The sequence below is a fragment of the Microtus oregoni genome, unplaced genomic scaffold (genome assembly GCF_018167655.1).
Source record: "Microtus oregoni isolate MIOR12 unplaced genomic scaffold, Mior012 000091F_ref0000469, whole genome shotgun sequence".
Classification (NCBI taxonomy): domain Eukaryota; kingdom Metazoa; phylum Chordata; class Mammalia; order Rodentia; family Cricetidae; genus Microtus; species Microtus oregoni.
The window spans coordinates 2,466,137-2,487,406 of NW_024544600.1; the positions used below are offsets into that span (position 1 = coordinate 2,466,137).

A 21,270-nucleotide genomic window follows, 5' to 3' on the forward strand; every position below is an offset into this window, starting at 1 on the left:
GGTGTTGGGGGAGGTGACGGGAGAGCAGTGAGCTGCTGGAGGTAGATGTGGATGAGGTTTGAGTCTCTCTCTCTTTCATGGTCCTTTTATACCCTTAAAAGAGGGCGGGGGCTTGGAAAATAGCATAATTTCCTTTCCTAACGCTTCACCTAATTTTTCTTCAAAATAAGCTACTTAGATTGCTTCCAAAGAGTCCCCCCTCATCTATAAAATTATTCCATTCAGCTTGTGTCACGGCAGCCTCTTGCTGGGTACAAGTGGTTGATGAAATCAGAGTTTGGTCAGATGGCTTCAAAGGAGGCAGATTCATCACCGCCGTGAAAGGCTCACCCCATTACTCAGAGGGAAGGAGAGCATGGGACATGAGGTGGGGTTGCTTGGCAGTCAGAGATTCCTTTCCCGCGAGGTTCTGCTGATAAAGCTATGGAAAAGGCACTGTGAGTGAACAGCCTTCCCACAGGCCTCTCCTCTCAAATCTACACACATTTCAGAATTTAGGGAAGCAATCCTTATAGAAGAAACTCAGCCTGGATACTGGCTGCACCTTGGGAAATGTCCAGATAGACAGACTAGAAACAGCTGTGTGATGGTGTTTGGAAAATGAGAATGCAAAATGAAAGATGATGGATGGATGGATGGATGGATGGATGGATGGATGGATGGGATAGACAGTCAGTCATATGGATGGGGATTGTACTAAAAGGAGGTTGGCCAGCTGTAGGCCACAGTCTGTATAAAATGTAGAGCTGTACTCTTGGTGGACAGTGGAAACTTTAAGAGGTGGGGCCATTGAGTGGGTTCTCTGACACTGACGGAAAGACACACACACACTATACTTTTCTACCCTTAAGAAACCAAGGCATGTGTTAGGTCAATAATAACCAAAATTAATAGACTTTAAAGAAAATTTTCATTTGACATTGTTTACATTAACACGACATTCTGTGTTTTCCTCAACACGTGTGTCAAGTAGGTGAAGATGAGCCTGTTGTCCCTTCATTACCCCTGGGGAAACTGAAGCTCAGGAAAGTCACAAGTCATGTCCAAGAATGTCAAGCTGATAGCTCTGACCAACATCCAGGTCCTCCTGAGCAGGCTTTATCGGAGCCATTGGAAATGCTTCACCTGTCTGGATTCTACAAGACCCCTGGGACCAAACTGACGGCTGGCTCTTGAGTCGCTTAAATCAGTCTGTTTAAGAGGAGACTGCACTCTCAAAAGTTTTTAATTGTGCCCCCCAGGTTTTTCAAAGCACCCCCAACACTGAGAACTGCTGTTTTGCCGTAGGTCTGTTGGTGACAGTGGAACACCAAGGGAATATTAAAAGCCATTTCAAAGGTTTTGGGGAACTGTAGAGCACATTTCTTTAAACATTAAGATGTGTCCAAAGAACATATTATGACTTGTTCATAACCACAGTGCCACTCTATTGCAGACGCTATATCTAGTTAAACCATATGCAGAGCTTTCTGGAGGGGGGGGGGCTTCCTGTCTTCAATACTCAGTTTGTTGTGAACAACAAGCCTTGAGGATCGGCTTGACTCTTGTGAAGCTATTCAAAGAGGAGTTGGGAGTAAGTTAGACAAGTTAGATAATTAAAAGCAAACAAACTGTATAATTATATCAATTATGATCCATTATTCTCTTGAGAGGGGCTTGACAAAAAAATTAGTCTGGAATGTACCTGTGTACGGAGCTTGTGCATAGGAGGCTGCTTTGAAGAATGTCATTAACCTGGATGTAAACATTCCATTCTCCATACTCTGTGGTCGAGTCTTGCCTATAACAATAGGTGGAACCAGATTCTGATAACCAAATGTAACCTCAGTGTCCTCATCTGTAAAGTGGGTTTGATTCTAGCACTGTTATAAGCATCCATTTGCGATAACATCCTAAGTCGTGGAGGGCCCTCAATAGGTAAGAGCTATATTGGCTTCTTGTTCCTGCTGCCGTGAGTTCCCACAAAGTTAAGGCCTTAAAATGACTCAAATGCACTCCTTAGAATCCCATAAGTTAGAAGTCCGAAACCGATCTCAAATTCAAGTTTTATGTTGCGCTAAGATCAAGAGGTCAGGAAGCATTTCTCCACACCAACCATGGAAAACCTGAAAGGGGACTGACGAGAAGACTCAGTGGAAAAGGCACTTGCTGCCAAACCTGACAACGTGAGCTCAGTCCCAGGGACTCACATGGCGGAAGGGGAGAATCAACTCCTGCGGATCATCCTCTAAGTTCCACGTAAGAGCTTGGCACACTTATGCACACATGTATGCACAAAATATGTAAAGAAATTTATTTCTTTTTAAGATTTCTTAAAGGATTAAAGTCTCAAATATCAGAACTAAAATTATAAAACCTGTAAAGGAACATCTTTGTGAATCTGGATTTGCCACCAAGATCTCAGGCAACCAAAAGAAAAATTCAACAGACTTCCTCCAAAATGAAACTCCTGTGCATCAGATACTCCGCCAAGGGACTGGAGAGATGTCTCAGCAGTCAAGAGGACCCAGATTCAGCCCCCAGTATCCATATGGCAGCTCATAGCCCTCTGTAATTCCAGTTCCAGGGAATCTAATGCCTTCTTCCGGCCTCCATGGGCGTGGCACATACATGATGCACTTATATACTTATATACATGCAGGCAGAACACTCTTACACATAAAATAAATTAAATTTAAAAATAAAATTTCCATCAAGGAAAGAAACATGGTCTGGAAATATAACTTGGTGATCCAGTACTTGCTTAACATATGTGAGGCCCTAAGGTCAGAATCCAAGGCCCAGAAAGGGGGTGGATAAACCAAGGAATTCACAAACTGGGAGGAAATATCTACATATCATATATATGGTGGGAAATGAGGTCTAGAATTTATTATAAACTCTTACAACATAAAAAAACAAGAGAAACAATCTTAAAAATGGGTAAAAACTTCAACTGACAAGTCTCAGAAGAAGATGTGCAAATGGTCATTTAAAAAGATGCTCAATGCCCTTGGTCATTGGACTCATACAAATGGACAGCACAATAAGGTACCACTTCACACCCATTCTGATGACTATGGCTTCAAACAAACAGAAAATAAGAAGCGTTGGCAAGCACATGAAAAAATTGGAACCCTGTGTTCTTCTGGTGGAGGAGAGCATTTTAAATGGTGCAGGCAGTGGTGAAGACACGGTGTCTTGATCATGTCAGTTCACAAGACCGTGGTTCATAAAAGCAGGCTGATAACATCCTGAGGGTCCTCTGGGATTTTATGAAATCAACACTTATCATTTCTGTGGATTTGCCTTCCAGTTAAAAAAAGATGCCATGGGTGGTCCTTGGACTTCCCACAGGGCAGGGTACCCTTATTGCTCTTCGGGCTGACGAGGGAGGGGGACTTGATTGGAGGAGGGGGAGGGAAATGGGAGGCGGTGGCGGGGAAGAGGCAATTAATAAATTAATAAATAAAAAATAAAATAAAATTTAACTTCTCCAGCAAAAAAAAAAAGAAATTTTTGTCTAAAAAAAAAAAAGAAGAAGCTGCCATTTCTTGAGACATACCACTGTCCTCAGTCTCCAGAGCTTGTCTCTTTCAATGGTCAGATACGTGCTCAGGAATCAAGGTTCTGTGTCTTAGGGTGATAACACTCCTTGTGGGTCTAACTTTATGCTCTTAACAAATTGTGAGTAGCTTGCGGTTGGGAGCTGCCTGCTAGTGTCTCTCCGTGCTGCACTACCCAGCATCTACAGAGTAGGAGTTGACCAGAAACTGGTTAGATTGACATGAGAGAGGACAAATATCCCGTGAAGAACTGGTGGATCCTCCAGGTCAGTGGCTGGAAGCCCTGCCTGGCCAATAATGAAAACACACATAAAAGAAAGGAAGACGGTCTGGGTACAGCAAGAAAAACCGGGGCGACGGGGGGGGGGCTCCTTCACAGTGTACCCCTGAGGTTTCCTGAACTACAATAACCCAGAATCATAGAACACTAGATCCAAGGATCTTGCTGAGGGAAAAAAAATGAGTTTTCCAGATTTACCATCCCTAGTTCATGCCTTCAAGTTCAGGCTTGGATAGCAACAGCTCTGGGAGAATCTATGCCCTGAGAGAAATATAGAATAATAAATGGGAGACAGCAGCATGCACTCCCTTCTGGTGGCTGCTCTACTTCACCCATGGGTGCGGGGTGTCAGGCCAGCCATCTGCCCATCAAGAAGGAAGCCCATTATAAAGCTTGACTTTCAAGTGGCTTTTTATAGAGTCCTAAGGTGGGGAGCAGATGGTGACAAACGAAGAGCAATAAGAAAGGCATCTGCTTTTGGCAGGAAAACATTTATTGTGAGATTACAAGGGAGAGCCGCTGGCACTTCAGAGTCCTCCAGATGAGCCAAGGGAGAGTCAGGTCCCTCTGAAGGAAAAAGCAGGCAGGCAAGGGTCTAGAGAGGATACAGTGGCTGAAGGCACAGTTTCTGGGTCTGTCGTTCCAGGGTTGCACTGGCTATTCTGTGGTTTTACGCCTGTTTCGTGGAATGAACCAGAACCAGGTCAGAGCTCTGGAGCGCTAAGCCCTGTACCCTTGCCCCTTTGACTTCTCCCAGGCTCTAGCGTACAAAGGAGTTGCATGGCCCACAGCGGGGACGTGGGACACAAGGTGTGCAAGGGGCAGGGGGTGGGCACGGAGTGCAGGGATTGGAGACACAGGGCCCGATGGGCTTGCCGCATGCATTGGTTGTGGCACAGGGATTGCAGGGTAGCCTAGAGAGGAAGAACACAAGAGAAAGGTGAGGTGAGCCACATGCATAACCACATATCAGAGAGTCCCAAAGAGTAACCACATATAACCCTATCTATATATGACCACGTATCAGAGAGTTGGCAAGAGAAGAAGTCCTGTCCGGATTTGTCCTAGCCTAGAACAGAGAAGACCCAGCTCCCCTCTACTGCAAAACCTTTAACTCACTAAAATTCCCCCTCCTATAGAGAATCACAAGTACTACACAGACACCCCAAATCTATACACTCCTAGCTGTTGACCTTGAGTGGGTTACCGCCTTCTCCAAGCCCTGGTGTCCTTACGTAGAAACCTGGAAGAATACTGTACCTGCCTACCCGAGGGTGATTACACAAGCAGATAAGATAGATTCTATCTTAGGCTGTCTATACAATGGAGTATTGTAAGAAGACAGCTCACATGATTCTGCATGTTATCACAGTAGAATACAAAGATAACTGGGCCAGTTCAGTTTGTACACCACCAACTGTGCTAACAAGACGCCTGGTGTTTTTAATGATGGCTGTGGTGTTTCGGGAGTTCTGTTTGAGCATGTCAAGTGGGAAGGCATGATTTTCTTTCCCGAGGTAAACAATCTGTGGCAGTTCCAACCGAGTCCGATACTCGTCGCTGAGCACCCCTCAAACCCGTCCATCCGTGCACTCACTTGCAGTCCTCGCTCTCCAGCAGGCCCCTGTACGTGTTGATCTCACACTCCAGCCTGGCCCGGATGTCCAGCAGCACCTGGTACTCCTGGTTCTGACGCTCCAGGTCAGCCCGGATCTCACCAAGCTGGGACTCCACGTTGGTGATCAGGCACTGCACCTGGGACAGCTGGGAGCTGTAGCGAGCCTCGCTCTCTGTCAGGGTGTTTTCCAGAGAGTTTCTCTGTGGGGGAGAAGACAGAGACTATCACACAGCTGTCCCCTCTAAAGGTCCCTATATGACCCTCCAAGGGAGTCACAGCCTTCAAGAGCTAGGAAGAGGGAGTGGCCCCAAGGGCATCCCAGTGACTCTGCCTCCCGACTCCACACTGCTCAGCAGCAGGTCTGGACACTACACACCAGGTTGTGCTGGGCCTGCAGCTCGATCTCCAGGGCGTTGACTGTGCGTCTCAGCTCGATGATCTCTGCCTGGCAGGATTGCAGCTGCTCTGAGCTGGACACCACCTGCTTGTTCAGCTCCTCGGTCTGCGAGAGGCAAAGGCAGAGACAAGATTAGATCCTGCGTTAGAGTCCTGGGGGACTCAGTTCCTGGGTGACCATGAGCTCAGATGCCCACCTGTGTGGTGAACCATTCCTCCACTTCTCTGCGGTTGGTTTCCACCAGGGCCTCGTACTGACACCTGGTCTCATTGAGCACACGGTTCAGGTCCACAGTGGGAGCAGCATCCACCTCCACGTTGAGGCGGTCTCCAAGCTGGCAGCGCAGGGTGTTGACTTCCTACAGATGAGTAAATTCCCAGTTACTATTCTCAGTGAATCTCAGAGATAACCCTGCCTATTGAAGCCCTAAGTCTACTTCCTTGTAAAAAAGAACCTTGGAGTGGAGCGGTTTATTATATCAGTGCAAAGCAAATAATCTCCATAGGCTCAACTCCCTCCTCACCATTACCCTGACATGACACTTGTCTTCAAAAAGAAATCCCAAGGGTTTGCTGAGCTGCTGTTGAAGAACAGGCTAACCAACAAGTTTCCCAGATTGGAAACTGAGACCCTCGAATGCAAAAAGATGGCTAGACAGATTCAAGTTGTACATTAAATAATTCTCGATACCATAAAAGAAACAGAATCCTGTCATGCCATGTCTCAGCAGAAGCCACTCGTTGCTCCACAAGACTTTGGAAGAGTGGAGGCAACATTTCCCTACCTTATCTTATTTATCTTAGCAAGAGAATAATCAGATCACCAACATAGCAAGTCTGGAATTCTATAGCTCAGTGGCAAATTGCCAGCAAGTGGAGATGTCTGGAAAATCATACATGGGTTTTTAACATGAGGTATATTCTGTCTGAGAATATGGATAAGTTCGTCTATAGTTTTTTCTCATTGGGTCTTAATGGTTTTGAAAGGAATTCATAAAAACATTCTGAGATTCGTTTTTGTACCCTTTGTTCTGCTTCTCCCGACCCCAAAGCCTGAGGCTGAGTTAGGTCCTTCATCTGGTCTCACCTCCTCGTGGTTCCTCTTGAGGCACAGCAGCTCCTCCTTCAGGGACTCCACCTGAGCCTCCAGGTCAGACTTGCACAGGGTCAGCTCATCCAGGATCCTGCGCAGGCCATTGATGTCCGACTCCACCAGCTGCCTCAGGGACAGCTCGGTCTCATACCTGAAAAAAGAGAGGGTCAGAGCAGCAACTGGTGAAACTCAAGATCCAGAACAATAATTCTTGCTAGACACCATTTGTGTTGCCTTCCTACTTCCTGCAATGCATAGACCCAGGGGACAGAGAGTTCCGGATGCTCCATCAAAACCCAACCTCATCCTTTTCTCATTTTTTTGTGATTCCTTTGCTTGGTTCTGCTCCCAACATCTTTTTGCAGAACCATTCACAACTAACAGATTGTCTACTGTTAGGAAAAACTATGGAAATCCCCTTCTTTAACTGAAGGTTAAGTCAAAGAAAAGGATACTAGCGTGAATGCCAAATGACTCACTTAGTCCTGAAGTCATCGGCAGCCAGCTTGGCGTTATCGATCTGCACCACCAACCTGGCGTTCTCAGACTTACTACACAGGATCTAAGGAAGGAGAGACCACATGAATCAGTGAGCATGAAAAATAAATACAAAACCATCAGCTTGTTTAAAAATGACTAGCAAGGAAAATGGGAAAGCGAGGATCATTGTGGCAGCAGTCTAGCTGATGGATCGACCTTATGAACATCAGCTGTCATCTACGGCATTTCTTTATGGACCCTGACAGATCATTATGGGTCTGAAATGAGAAACACTTCTCTACCTCAGGTTGAGAACCATAGCAAGGTACCATCATTTAGACACGGCAGCATGGCCCCTCACCTTCTGCTGCAGCTCCTCAATGGTCCTGAAGTAGGCCTGGTAGGCAGGGCACACCAGAGGGTCCTGCTGCTGGTTCCTCTCCTGGATCCGACATTCCAGCTCTGCATTCTCTCTCTCCAGCTGCCTCACCTTCTCCAGGTAGCTGGCCAGGCGGTCATTCAGGAACTGCATGGTCTCCTTCTCGTTGCCATTGAAAGAGCCCTCACAGAACCAATTGCAGTTGCCGATATTGGCAGGGATGTTGCAGGCCCCGGGCAGGGTGCAGCTATGGCAGCTGTTGGGTATACAGGGCCGGGAGGAGCAGCTGGTGCGGCAGCTCATGGTGGGCAGGCAGCAGTTGTACGGCATGGTGCTGGAGGGAGTGAGGTGTCTGGCTGAAGACACACAGAGTGAATTCTCCAAGCCTCAGAGCTCTGGGTGTCCTTCCTCTGGTGAGAATTTATAACCCTTCTCCAGAGGGTGTGGACACAGTATGTAAAATCTTTTTTCTTTGTACTTCTTCGCTAGTTTTCAGACGCCCTCTCCATCAGTCTGTGATTTGCCTCCCTCAGAGGAGTCCCTGATCCCATAAAAATTCTTTACTTGAGCTTCCTGCTAAGTCAGGACTCATCTTCAGCCATTACACCCATGAAATCAGAGTTCTGCGGTAGAGCTTCAAAGAAGCCACATGGTCCAGCCCTGGTCACTCGGGTGTTGGTCCAGCCAGTGGCATTCTTTTGTGTTACAAGATCCTGAAGGTCCATAGTCAACCTCATGTCCTAGCTAACCTGCCATTTCCAGAGAGAGAGAGAGACAGACGGATTGCTTGAAGGAAGACACTACATTCAGCTACAACCATCAACTCTTCTTCCTTGTGGTGAGAGACAACTCTCTGCATGGTGCCATATTCCAGGCCAAAGATGTGTGACAGTGGTGGTGATTTGGGCTGACCTGAACCTTAGCTCTGAAGGTTGGAGAGATGTTTGTGGTTTACAGGACCACTTAAGAGAATGGTAGGGACTTTAATAATCACCTTGACAACAGAGAAGTTTCTGGAAGAAGAGACAGTTTTGAAAGAGGTCCGAAAAAATATTAGCTGATGGGTCAGTAGATTCATTTAAACTGTCTAGGAAAAGAAAATGGATGTGTTCATCAAATATGGGGCATGAGTCAAAACGGAAGGAATGGCTCATTTAAGAAGGTCAAGAGATAATCCAAAGTGATTAGGAATACAGGTCTGTAGTACGTAGTGCACTTGCCTACTCTATGCAATGTCCTGGGTTCAAACCTCAGCAAGGCAAAAAGGTAGTCCAAAAGGGGTCTTCCCAGGCAAGAAATCACTTTATCTTAAACTTGAACAAATTGACTCTATAGTACGTAACATATCCGTGTCAGACTTAACATTAAAAACCACTTTTAAATTTCCAGTTAAACTTGCAAACATTCTGCCCATTCTCTGCACTCAGTGGATGCATATGCAGCATTCTGTCCTGGGCATCCCAGCTCCAGTCCTGCTGCATACAGATGTTCTAAGGACTAAGAGTTCAAACGTACAAAATGAAAGCTATGTTATATCATTGAATCCAAGGGCTTAGATGCTAGCAAGAAACATACTGAGGTACCCTGCAAGCATAGGATTTGGCCAGGGCAGGGGCAGAGAGCGATGGAGACGAGCTAAAAAATGGGTGGCAGTGGATGGGACCAGAGATCTGAAGATGAGATGGTCCAAACTGGGAGTATAAAAGTTATGTAATTATAGGCACTGCCACATACTGCCTGCATCTCCAGAGCATCATCTCAAGTGCCTGTGGCTTTGGCCAGCAGCCAGAACTTCTGCTTTGCTGACACCTTATTGGAGTCCTCTTCATGTGGCTGGAGTCTCCGACCAAAGGTCCAATGTCTGGACTCTCCAGGACCATTACCCCCACTTATTATAAAAAGCGTTCATGTTTTTAAAGACCCAGACCACTACAAAGCAGCCTCAGACTTGTAATAAAATCTAATTTCCTTTGTTTTTTCCAAAGACTATGAAGTGGGAGAAATAGGCGGGTCTGGAGACAGGTACCACCCAGACTTTCCATCAGAAAGACACCAGGCCAGCACTGGCAGTCGGCAGGGAGCTTCTGTCACCTTCCGTCTGGGTTTGGGAAGACTGGCGAGGTGACTGCATACAAAGATGAGAACCAATGGATAAAGACCAGAAGAAGCCTCTGATGTCCCAATGCTTGTCAGCCTGCTCCAAAGCATTGGCTTTCCAGAAAAGAGCTGCTTTCTCAACCTGCCTTCTTCCCCATCAGGGGAAACCTTGCCCTGAGCACAGATGGAATGCCTGCAGCACCCTCCAATCCCTTTGGCCTTCTATGGGCTGCCCAGTGTCGCCCCCTAGAGGCCTCCGCCAAGAAGAACACCCAGGTGTTTATATAGGAGAAGATTTGCCAATTGGATCATCCAGGAGGGCAATAACAGAATCCCCCCAATACACAGAGATCAAAGAAATGGAGCCAGATGGACACAAGGAGGAGTCTGTCTAATAAGAAAGACAAGACCATTCCGAAGACAGCCACAAGGAGGAAACGTGGATGGGAACCCCAGACCTGCGCAGCCACATAAATCAGACAGAGCTAGCCCACTTTCAAATGGGCTAACCCGAAAGAGTACACAGCTGAGAATTAGCCAAGATGTCCAAAATCGATGGTCAGACAACACAGCCTACCCTGCTGAGTGTCCTGTGAGAGATAAATGGAGACAATCCCTGCAAGACCTGCAGACACGGGACCATGGCTTCTGAAGCCTCTGAAAGATCAACCTTGGCCCACGGTGTCCAGGGCAGAGTATCTCCTCCATCATCCAGTCTCATATTTGTTTGTAGCTAAAATACTCTGCCCAGCAATGCTATACTTACAAATATGGAATACTGGGGGACAAAGGGGGAAAGCAATGAGGACGATCAAACATGCACTGGCTTCAGGGATTGAACATTGAAGATGCAAGAAGGACAGGTTACCTCTGTTGCCTGCAACCTGCTCCTGGAGATAACTTGTTTCCCTACTGACTGACTGCCCTGCAGAAGGTGATGTGGAACAGTTCCGGATGGAGACCTCAGGCCGACTGGCTGGTGAGTAAGCACAATGCTGGCACCCCTGGTCATTCTAGCCTCCTCTGCAGTGTTTTCAAATATCGACCAGCTTGAATGTGTTTGCCTCTTGAATTAGTAAGAGAAATGAGACCCCAGGCTTAAAGGTTTCCAGGATCTCCCTCGGGCTAGCAGTAGATTTAAGTGCTTTCTTGATTTACTAATTGGAATGTTTCATTTGCATATTGTAATCCTTCTAAAAGAAACGGGGCTCTCCATGAACCCTCCAACCTTACCCTACCTTTCTTTGTCTGGTTCAGTTTAATTCAAAATGCATTCAATAGGGCACCTTTTCCATACTAAGAACAGAACCAAATCAGAACAGAAAAATCATAGCTGGTAAGGGATCCCTGTTTGTGGGTAATCCAGGCCAATCGGCCCCAATTTGGACCCAAAAAATAAACAAGAAATAGACAGAAGTAAAGGGATGAGGTATTTTAAAGGTATAAGGTGACACTTGGAAATATATTTGTATTTGACATAATTTTAAGATTATACATGATGTTCAGAGCAGTGACATTTGCTGACTATCCACTGTGTGTCTGGCATAGTCCTACGGGCAGGGTCATGGAGGATATGGTGTGCTCTTGCCCTCCTGGAGCTCTCAGGTGTGCATAATTCCATGTAATTGGACAACTCAATAAAATATCCTTCCGTTACCCACCACCACTTCTCCCCCAACCTCTCATATTCCAGTTGGACCATTTCAAACCCAGTTCAAGTTTCTCAACCCCAGGAGGGATGGAGCCCTTTCTGACTAGAATCTCTCTCTCTCTCTCTTTCTCTCTCTCTCTCTCTCTCTCTCTCTCTCTCTCTCTCTCTCTCTCTCTGTGTGTGTGTGTGTGTGTGTGTGTGTGTGTGTGTGTCCATCTGTCTGTCTGTCTATCTGTCTGTCTGTGCCCACACATGTGTGCCCACACACATGCCCATCTGTGTACAGAGGCAAGAGAAGGGCATCAGGTGTCCAGCTCTATAGCTCTTCACCCTATTCTCTTGAGACAAGGTCTCTCACTGAACCTGGAGCTAGGCTTACATCTAGCAAGCCCCAGTAACTCCTGTCACTGCCTCCACCGTTACAGGCATATGTGATCAAACCCAGTTTTTTTAGGAGAGTCCACAGGGATTTGAACTTGGGTCCTCATGCTTGCACAACTACCCACTGGACAGTCTCCAAGCCCTAGCTGCCAGTTTTTCAAAGGCCCATTTGTGCTCTGCTCTGAAGGTGATGTGTAGGCAGGACTCAAGGAACTGATCGCATTAAAATTCTAATGCCCTTAAGAACCTTTTTCTGAACAGGCAAGACTGACATGTATTTAGAGGATGGAGATGAATGCTTAGTTAGGATGGGGAACAAGAAGTTGAACAGAGTGAAGGGGCGCTTACTACAGATAGCAGTTTTGACTGTAGTGATGAATGATTGGTATACACTGTCAAAATCCACTGAGCTGTGCAGCCAGACTGAGTACAGCTTGTTGCTTATGAATTATGACTCCAAGTGTTCATTTCAAGAGAAAACCCAGCACTAGCAGCAGTCTTTCTGCCTTAATTTTCCCCTGGCTGGGCTAATATGATGCTGTATTTAGCGGGTGTTTATACGCAAAGAATGTGGAAATAAACAGATCATTCCATGTTGATTCACGTCTCCAAGCTTCCAGAAAAACCCTTTCCCTCCTCAAATGTTAGCTCTTCCTAGAAGACTTCCCTGGGCATCTGACAATAAATACTCTGGACACACACACACACAAAGAAAAAAAAAACCTGTGGGCCAGCAGAGAGAAAGAAGAGGCCCTGTGGATTACATCCATTTAAAGAGGAAATCCAAAAAGGGAATTAGAGTCAGAGAGGGAAGCAGGAGGCAGCCCACGAACCTGATGATGGGCACAAACCACACTGCCCTCTTCAGACCAAAGATCTCATGGGTGTGAAGGACCTTGGAAGCCAACGTGAGCAATCAACACAGAGGATGTCTAAGAACCAGGGGAAAGAGAGGCACTGAAACTTGGGTATCATAACCAACATAAAGGATAGTCCTTGGCTGAGAAAAGACAATAGTTCTGACCAATTCCAAAGCTTGGCCTGAAATGTTGAGTTTGTGTATAGAGAAGGCAGAGTGTGAAGGGCCCTGGAAACAGGCCCTGGGATGAATGTCTTTCCCCCAGTAAGTCTATCCTAATATTTAAGAGTAATCGGAGTGTGAAGTTTTAATCACATATACCTTCGCCAAAACCCTAAGAGCTGCATACAGAGAAAGAGCAATAGACCAGAACCGAGCCAAGGATTGAGTACCTAGTGTTACCCGGTCCTCTGTGAGCCTGGGAGGAGGCTCCTCACCTCTTTAGACCTGAGCTCTTTTCCCCCTTGCACAGCAAAGATGATGATGCCTACCTGCCTCTCTCAATGTTGTTTGACATTCAAATAGGATAAATGATATTATTTGTGGATGGTAAAAGTGGTGAGCACAGATGAGGGTTTCGGACCTTGCTTCTTCTTCCCTGATACACGTGCTATGATTTTTGGCTATGGCATCAAAGGTGGGGTGGCCATGGATTAAGCTTCTTTATCAAATTCTAGTCATCAAAATTGTGCCCAGATTTCAAGCTACATGGAGACACTATGGAGCTTTTATTCCTCCCACCTTGGTGTCCTCAACTCAGAATGACTCCTGTAACAGCAGCATCTTCCTTTCCTCTAAGACAGTGGCTCCCAACCTGAGAGCCACGACCCCTTCTGGGTCAAATGACCCTATTATAGGGGTCACATAAGACCATCAGAAAACACAGATATTTATATTACAATTCATAACAGGTACAGAATACAGTTAGCCAGTATCAACAAAAAATAATTTTACGGTTGGGTCACCACAGCTTGAGGAACTGTATTAAAGGTCACAGCATTAAGAAGGTTGAGAACCACGGCTCTAAGGACAGGAACCAAAACGATGGCACAATCACGGTTCTGTCCATCCTACTGGCAAAATCTGAGACCCGGCTTCTGAAAGCAGTGGTTAGCGCAGAGATGCTGGAGGCACCCTGAACTGGGCCTGAATCTTATATTCTTCATTCAGTAGCCATGTAACCTTTTAATGTGTTATTTATGTTTTTGGAACCTTGGTGCCTCATCTTCAAAGTGGAAAACTATATTGATATTGTGAGGCTGCTGAGGATTGAGTGGGCTTTCTGTATAGACTTATCCACTTAGATCAGTGTTTAGTTCATAATAAGTGTTCAAAGCATGTGTCCTCTGATGAGGAGAAGTTGAGTTGATTTCAGTGCTGGTAATAATGGATGTTGCATTTCCAGGGAAATTTCATCACACACACACACACACACACACACACACACACACACACACACCACGTATAATAACCCCTGATCCCAGTATTTCTCCGCAGGAAACCAAACCATTTCCCATACAACCTCCTCACACGGAATTGTCTCCTTCTAAGTGACAGTCAAGTCACTGGATATGAACTTAATAGACACAGGTCAATGCCCCCAAGGCCCCACTGACTCACATCACGCTAGCAGAAGAATGATTCACCCTCCCTCTCTCTCCCTTAAATGGGCAGAGCGATGCTTACTGATGCTGTCACAGTGCAAGGATAAGATGGTTTATTTTGTTAGACAGCTTTGAACTTACCGGATGAAAGGAGCTATTTAAGTACAAAGGAGGAGTAAAGATGTTTGAGCCAGATGCTTGCTACAGTAAGACTAATCAAGACCGCACTTTCTTATTGAGACTATTGTTGGTCAGAGCCTCAAGCATGAGTTACCTGTGCCACCCTCTACCGCTTAGAAAATAAAACAGAGTTACAGTGGAAAGGAGGGTGGGACAGCCTCTGACCTTCCCTCAGCATCCCATGATAAAAGTCCCAAGTCCTTGCAAGCGAATCAGGGTCCACATGGATAGCTGCTGTTGGGCAGGAGTCATGGGAAGACAATAACTAGAGGCAGAGCAGCCACATTCGAATTTAACTTCTTCCCTTTACCATTAGCTAGACCTTGAGACTATGGCCACTTGAGAGGGGCTGGATTAAACCACCAGCAGCCGTCCTTTATATGATTCAGGGCCAGCTACTGTAATCTGTAGAGTTTACAACGCAGAGGGTGGGGAGCAGAGTCCGCTCAAATGCCTGTGGTTTTGTGGGTGATTAAGAACTCAAAAGCAGGATAAGGGGGTGGGAGGAGCCAGAAGACTGGCCATCACCATTACACCCAGCCCTGCCAAATGCACTCCTTAATGGTTGTAAAATTCCTTTTTAAATATCTCCAGAGATGCGTCTCATCTTTGGTCGGCTGTGATGCTAAGTTCTAAAGACCTGTCTGTTCTCAGTCACGGCTGCCTCATACGGAATTTCCAGATTACATAGCAGTCAGCTGTGCGTTCTAAGCCAAGGCATCTGTCAGAAGAACTCACTAGGGGAACTTCACTGGGCACTTGAGTGCAACAGTGTGTTTGGATCCTTCCAGACTGACAGTATGTGAGACTCAACAGTCCCACCATCTCCATGGCACAATGGTCTCCTCATCTCATCATAAGATGCACTGGGAAAGCAAGACCAAACCTTTCTATAGTGTCTGGCCAACCAGGAGCTTATTCTAAACGTGTACCTAGGCCAGGGGCTCTCAAACTCGAGTATGCAACAGAATCACCTGAAAGACTTGATAAAAGCAGTCTTTTGGTTCAGAGAGTTTGAGAAAGGCTCAAAACTGTGTATGCCCAACCAGTCCTTGTTGATGCTGGCACTGCTGGTTGGAGATCCACAGTTTAGAACCAGCCCGAAAGCTTCTGTATAATTTCTCCCTTCAAACTTTCCAAGGAATGGACTTTGGCCCTCCTTCAGAGAGACTGGAGTCCAAGACTTGACTCAGCCACTACTCTGTCTCTGCGGTTGTTGTGGTACCCAGGGCTCCTCTGAAGTCACTCCCAAGAGGTCTCTGCTATCATACTTGGTATCGACACAGGATCAGGGTGTGTACTGGCAGCCCTCGCTACCCAGAAGCTTCTGATGTGTATTGGTCTTGCCTCCACTCAAAGCTCAGCTCCCACTTACTATGCTCCTTGGTGCCTTCTCTGGGCTCTGTGAAGAAGCAGTGACTGCCCCTCCCAGCAGCCTCCAGGACTGTGGTCTACCAACAACTCTTACAGAGAACCAAGAGAGAAAGAGAATTGGTCTTTTTCAGGATGGGCAGTGACTAAGGCTTTGTGGCATCTGTTCTTGGGGTCTCAATCATTTCTCCTGACCCTCTCACTACGTCAAATCCCTCCTCGCCCTGCTGATAGATGGTATACATTCAACAACTTTGATTTTTTGTCTCTTTGGAAATGTCCTTGCATTTCTTGAAGTGCACCTAACTAGTTTGTTCATTATTTGGGAAACTTGAGAACATTTCTTTTTTAATGTTTATGGGTTCTTTTGTCTGGATATATGTATGTGTTCCACATGCATGAAGTTCCCATAGAGACCAGAAGAGGGTGTCAGGTTCCCTGGAACTGGAGTCAGGGACATTTGTGAGCCTTCATGTGGGCAGTGGGCATGGAATTCTGGTCCTCTGAAAGAGCAATCAGTGCCTTTATCTATTGCGCCATCTCTCCCACCCCTATTTTTGTTGCTTTTTTAGTCAGCTCACAAAGTAGCAATTTTCCTCAACATTTGAACAGGGTTCTCAAGTCTTGGACTTTCAGACATTAAAATCCCTCTGATTACTTCCCTCCACGCATATATCCAGTCCAGAGGTTCTCAACCTGTGGATCACATATCAGATATCCTGCATATCAGACATTTACATTACAATTCATAACAGTAGCAAAATTACAGTTATGAAGTAGCAACAAGATAATTTTATGCCTGGGGGTCACCACAATATAAAGAACTATATTCAAGAGTCACAGCATTAGAGAGAATCACTGGTCTGGTGGTCTGTGACTTCCCACAGCTCAGTTTCCCAGGTTTTCGACCAAGACACTGGGATTCAGAAATAACCAGTAGCAAGCCCTGCTTTAAGGCACTCACAGTACCTGAGAATGAATTATAAGTCCTCTGTGCAGACACTGAATCACCTCCTTGCTTCCTCTGCCTGCTCCTCTTTTGTCCTTTCATTAGCTTATTCAACAAATACTTAATTAGTGCCTGCGCTCACCAGGCAGGTGCTCGTGCCGGAAGCAGATGATGTGCCAGCAAGGAAGTCAGGGAGCTTTTCCTTTAGCTATTTGTTTTCTAGTTCTAACCATGGGGCCCCATAAGGTCACTGGGCTTGGGAGATGTTGAAGAAGCAGGAAAGGGACTACCTGGAGCTTGAAGATAAAGACAACTTGTAAAGGCAGAAAGAGAGACAGAAAGGATTTTCTTTATTTAAAAAAAAAACTGTGTGAAAAAAAAAATGAGTACTTAAGAATGCAAGCTTGCAGCCAGCAATTGGCCTACGCCAATCATTGGCCCACAGAAGAAACAGGTGTGAGCGACACAAAAATATATACAAGCAGAGCAGAAGTAGCATAGTCGAGTCCTGTACAGTCAGAATCTGTGTTCGGCAGTGCTGTCGGTGTAGGCTGCTTCCATTTCTGTAGCGTCTCTACCGGTGGCCCTTGAACATCAACCTGTGTCAGCACAGCCAGGACTGGCAGCACTGCAGATGCCGGGCTGGAGTTTCTCACACTCTACGTTTGAGGTCAGGCCTGAGCATCTCCATCAAGGCTACTGACACTGATCGGGACTCTGGACCACAGTGAGAGGGCGGGACCACTGCTCTATGGCAACAGGCCCGCTCTGTAGTGACTCTTCAATGAAACATCAGGGAGCCATCTGATGAGACCATGAGGAACCAATGATCAGTTCAGGGGCTGGGGTGTAGCTTCACGGGTGACGATTTACCTAACATGGACCTGGGTTCCATCTCCAGCACCACAAAAAATAAATAAATAAAATCTGTGTGTGAACTGTCTTCAGGATAATAAACACAGACTGTTTATTTCCCTAGTTCACACCTCATGACCAAGGTTTGTTTTATGAGAACTTCTAAGATGAAACAAGAAGGAAGGGACCAGAAAAGACCTGGGCGTTCTGTTTGTTAAGTCTGCTGGAGGAGGCCAGGTGTTAATGAGAGCAGTGTTTATAGAGACTAGATGAAGGCGAAGTGAGGCGATATTCTTAACATCTATTATGTGCTGGGAATTGGATCACAATCTCTCTCTCTCTCTCTCCCTCCCTCCCTCCCTCCCTCCCTCTCTCTCTCTCTCTTTCACACACACACACACACACACACACACACACACACACCATACCTACCTAAACACTCAAGGTTGACATATACTACTACAGACATGCTGACTACCTCCAAAGTTCCACCAAGTTGGGTACCATGTGCTCTGAACATGTTTCATGCCTTACACTCCTGCTACAATGCTGTACACATATCCTTATATAGAAGGTAGAGCTATGGCTCAGTGGTTAAGAGCTCTGGTTGCTCTCCCAGAGGACCCACAGTGTGGATCCCAGCACTTACATGGCAGTTTACAAATCATCTGTAACTCCCAGGGGATCTGAAACCCTCTTCTGGACTTTAAGAGCATCAGGCACACAAATAGGGCACATACATACATTCAGGAAAAACACTCATACACATTTAAAATATTATTGTTATTAATGTTAAATAAAGAAAAAACTCAGAGTAGTCTAATAACTTGCCTAAGCTCCCAGAGCTCACCTGGCACTTGGAAAACCAAAACCAAGAAACAGTATGAGCTTAAATTCAGCCTCATTTACATAGAAAACTCCAGGCTAACCAAGGCTGCCTATCAAGACCCTGTGAAAGCTACCAGCAGTGCTGCCAGGAGGAAGGGCAGAGACCAGAGATTTCCTGGTTCAGAGGAGGGAGAATAATCATAGTGGGCCTGGACCCCTCGTGGAGGACAGTAGTGTGTTTGAAGAGAAGAGGTCAATGGAAAGCCAGCTAGAAGGGAAATGTGCCCCTCAGGGGTCAGAGGTGAAGGCCTGGAGCCAGACAGATGCCTAGGGAAGATCTGGACCCACTGAGAAATTCTCCTCTCATCCCTGCTACGACATTCTCCTCCTGGCAGGCAGATAGCCCACGGGCTCACAACTGAATAGCAGCCGTGATTCTCATCAGGACAGTCTGTGCCACAAAGGGGAGGTAATGTTTCGAATCTCTGAAGCAGGTGGCAGGGAAGAAATTTCAGTTACAGGGAGTGTCTCTTAAAAACAGGCATAACCTGTATTCCGAATGAGCTGTCTTCTAGCCTTGATAGGAGTTTGGCATTTGTGCTTTGTAAAGTTAAAATAACATTAAGCAAGATGAGGTTATATTATATTTATCAAATGGGAAGGCATAGTTGAGAAGTATTAATGAATGAAAAAAGAAGATTACAAATGACTCACCAAGCTGTGCCCCTGAAACTTTTACTGTAAGGGCCCACAAGAGGGAACAAATTTGATTGTGTTCTGGCCAGAAAGATGAGAGGAGAAAGTGGAGACAGGTGAGGGCTTACACAAAACTGCCTTAGGCAGAAGCATCACAAAACATACAAACACAAGGGGAAAGAGAGAGACAGGATGTGGGAAAGAGAAAAAAACACTAGGAATTCTCCTAGTCCAGAGAAGTCAGTGTTCTTAGCTTTTCAGTGGGAACAGAAGTGGAATCTTCTTAGGCCCTTCAGCGCCACTGTTTCTACACAACTGGGCTTTGTAGGTAATAATATTTAGACCCAAAGCCCCCACACTTTTGAAGGCTCAACAAGTGTTATCATGTGACGCCTAGAAAGAGACATCAAGGCACATGGTAACTCGTCATTCTAGTAGCAGGAGTAGTGACCTGAAGCTTATGGGCCTGACCCCTAGATGGCCCCAAAGTAGACCTTATCCTAAACCAAGGGAGCAAAAGTCTCAGAGAAGCTAAATAAGAGTCACCTGAAAACAGCAGGCTGCAAGCATCAGAGTCAAAGCAATACCTGCTGCCACACCTAAGACAAGAAGATGCAGCCTGTGGGTGCCTTGATACAGGGAGGCCAGAGAGACAGGCATGTGGACAGATGGGATAGTCAACCTGTAAGAAGAGAGGGGCTTGGGATTTGGTACCAAGGACATCCCGTAGCTTTTTCATCACATGGGAAGACCATGGCTGTGTCTTAAAATGATACTTCCAGACTATTTGTTAGAAGGAAGCCCACCAAGAGCCCCCTGAGAATACTTTTTTAAAGTGTTTGTTGTAGTGTGTTATACATAGTAATGGGTTTCCTTATGATCTGTTCATGCATGTATACAATGCACTTTGACCTGGTTCACCCTCCATTACCCTTTCTTGCCCCCTTTCCCACCCCCTTTGACCCCGTTCCTCTTCCCAACTCATCCCTTTCCTACTGTCACATCTTTTTGTCTATTTTAAAGATATAATGATTCTCATTAGAGTTTGTTTGCAGGGGTGTTCTACAGAAGCATCGGCACCTCACCACTGAAGAGGGTGTTTCTGTCTCCCCAGAAATCATCAACTGCCTATAGATCATCACAAAGAGACAGGATGCTAATGGGCCCAGACTTAGGCAGGCAGTCACAGCAACGGGGGGTATGAGGATGCCATGGCTATGCCATGCCCAGAAGAGGCTTTGCACAACACTCCAGTCCTTGCATTCTTCCCACCCCCATCTTCTACCATGCTTCCTGGGCCTTAGGGTTACAGATGTCCCATTGAGGGCTGAGAATTCAACAGCCACTTCTTCCCAGCATTTTGACCAAGTATGAATCTCTGTAGTTGCCATTGCCCACTGCCAAAAAAATTTATCTGAATAAAATTGACCAGAACACCAATCTCTGGGCATAAGCACAATTACTTGTAAGGCAATTTGATGGATACATTATGGCCACACACACACACACACCATGACACTCTTGACTATAACAACACAAAAGCTTCCTTTCCTAGCGTCAGGTGGGCCACTCAGGTTCCAGTAACAATCCTGGTTATTTAATCAAGAGCTATGGTTAAGCTTCAAGGTCACCAACACACACAGCTATGGCTCTTCAAACTGACCCCAGGAATGCACTTCTCAGCTCCTCTTTCCTGCTGGAGAAAGACAGTCCCCAGTATCTACTGAATGTCTTTCACCTGCCAGGAACACTGTGTGAGTTCTCCCTCAACCAAGTGACAAGGTACTGTAATAAATCTACTTTCACCAGTGAGAACGAGGTGTCCAGAGGTCATCACTGTAGTGACTCAAGCTCGCATCACCAGGGCAGGATTTGAAATCAGTTCTGCCTGACTCTAGCAGATGTTCTCTTTCTTCTGGATGATGGTGCCACAAAGAAAGACCAATTTTGCTTTGGTCTTCACACCCAGATACATAGGTAAGCTAGGAGCTGAGATTTTGTTCTTGTG

General features: G+C 46.0%; 1 protein-coding gene across 1 annotated transcript; it reads right to left on the reverse strand.

Annotated features, from left to right (window-relative positions):
• Positions 1 to 4,585: 4,585 nt before the first annotated feature.
• Positions 4,586 to 8,121, reverse strand: LOC121442394 (keratin, type I cuticular Ha1). Its single transcript, XM_041643932.1, has 7 exons — positions 7,774 to 8,121; positions 7,412 to 7,494; positions 6,927 to 7,083; positions 6,037 to 6,198; positions 5,820 to 5,945; positions 5,423 to 5,643; positions 4,586 to 4,739 (listed from the first exon to the last, which is right to left on the reverse strand). The coding sequence occupies exons 1-7, from the start codon at positions 8,119 to 8,121 to the stop codon at positions 4,586 to 4,588; spliced, it is 1,251 nt and encodes a 416-aa protein (XP_041499866.1).
• Between the last annotated feature and the right edge of the window lie 13,149 nt (positions 8,122 to 21,270).

Coding starts and splice junctions, on each gene's coding strand:
- LOC121442394 (XM_041643932.1), bottom strand. CDS start 8,121: ATGCCGTACAACTGCTGCCTGCCCACCATGAGCTGCCGCACCAGCTGC. Junction 6,199..6,926: donor TCAAGAGGAACCACGAGGAG/GTGAGACCAGAT, acceptor ACTCATCTGTAG/GAAGTCAACACCCTGCGCTG. Junction 5,644..5,819: donor TGCAGGCCCAGCACAACCTG/GTGTGTAGTGTC, acceptor TCTCCCCCACAG/AGAAACTCTCTGGAAAACAC.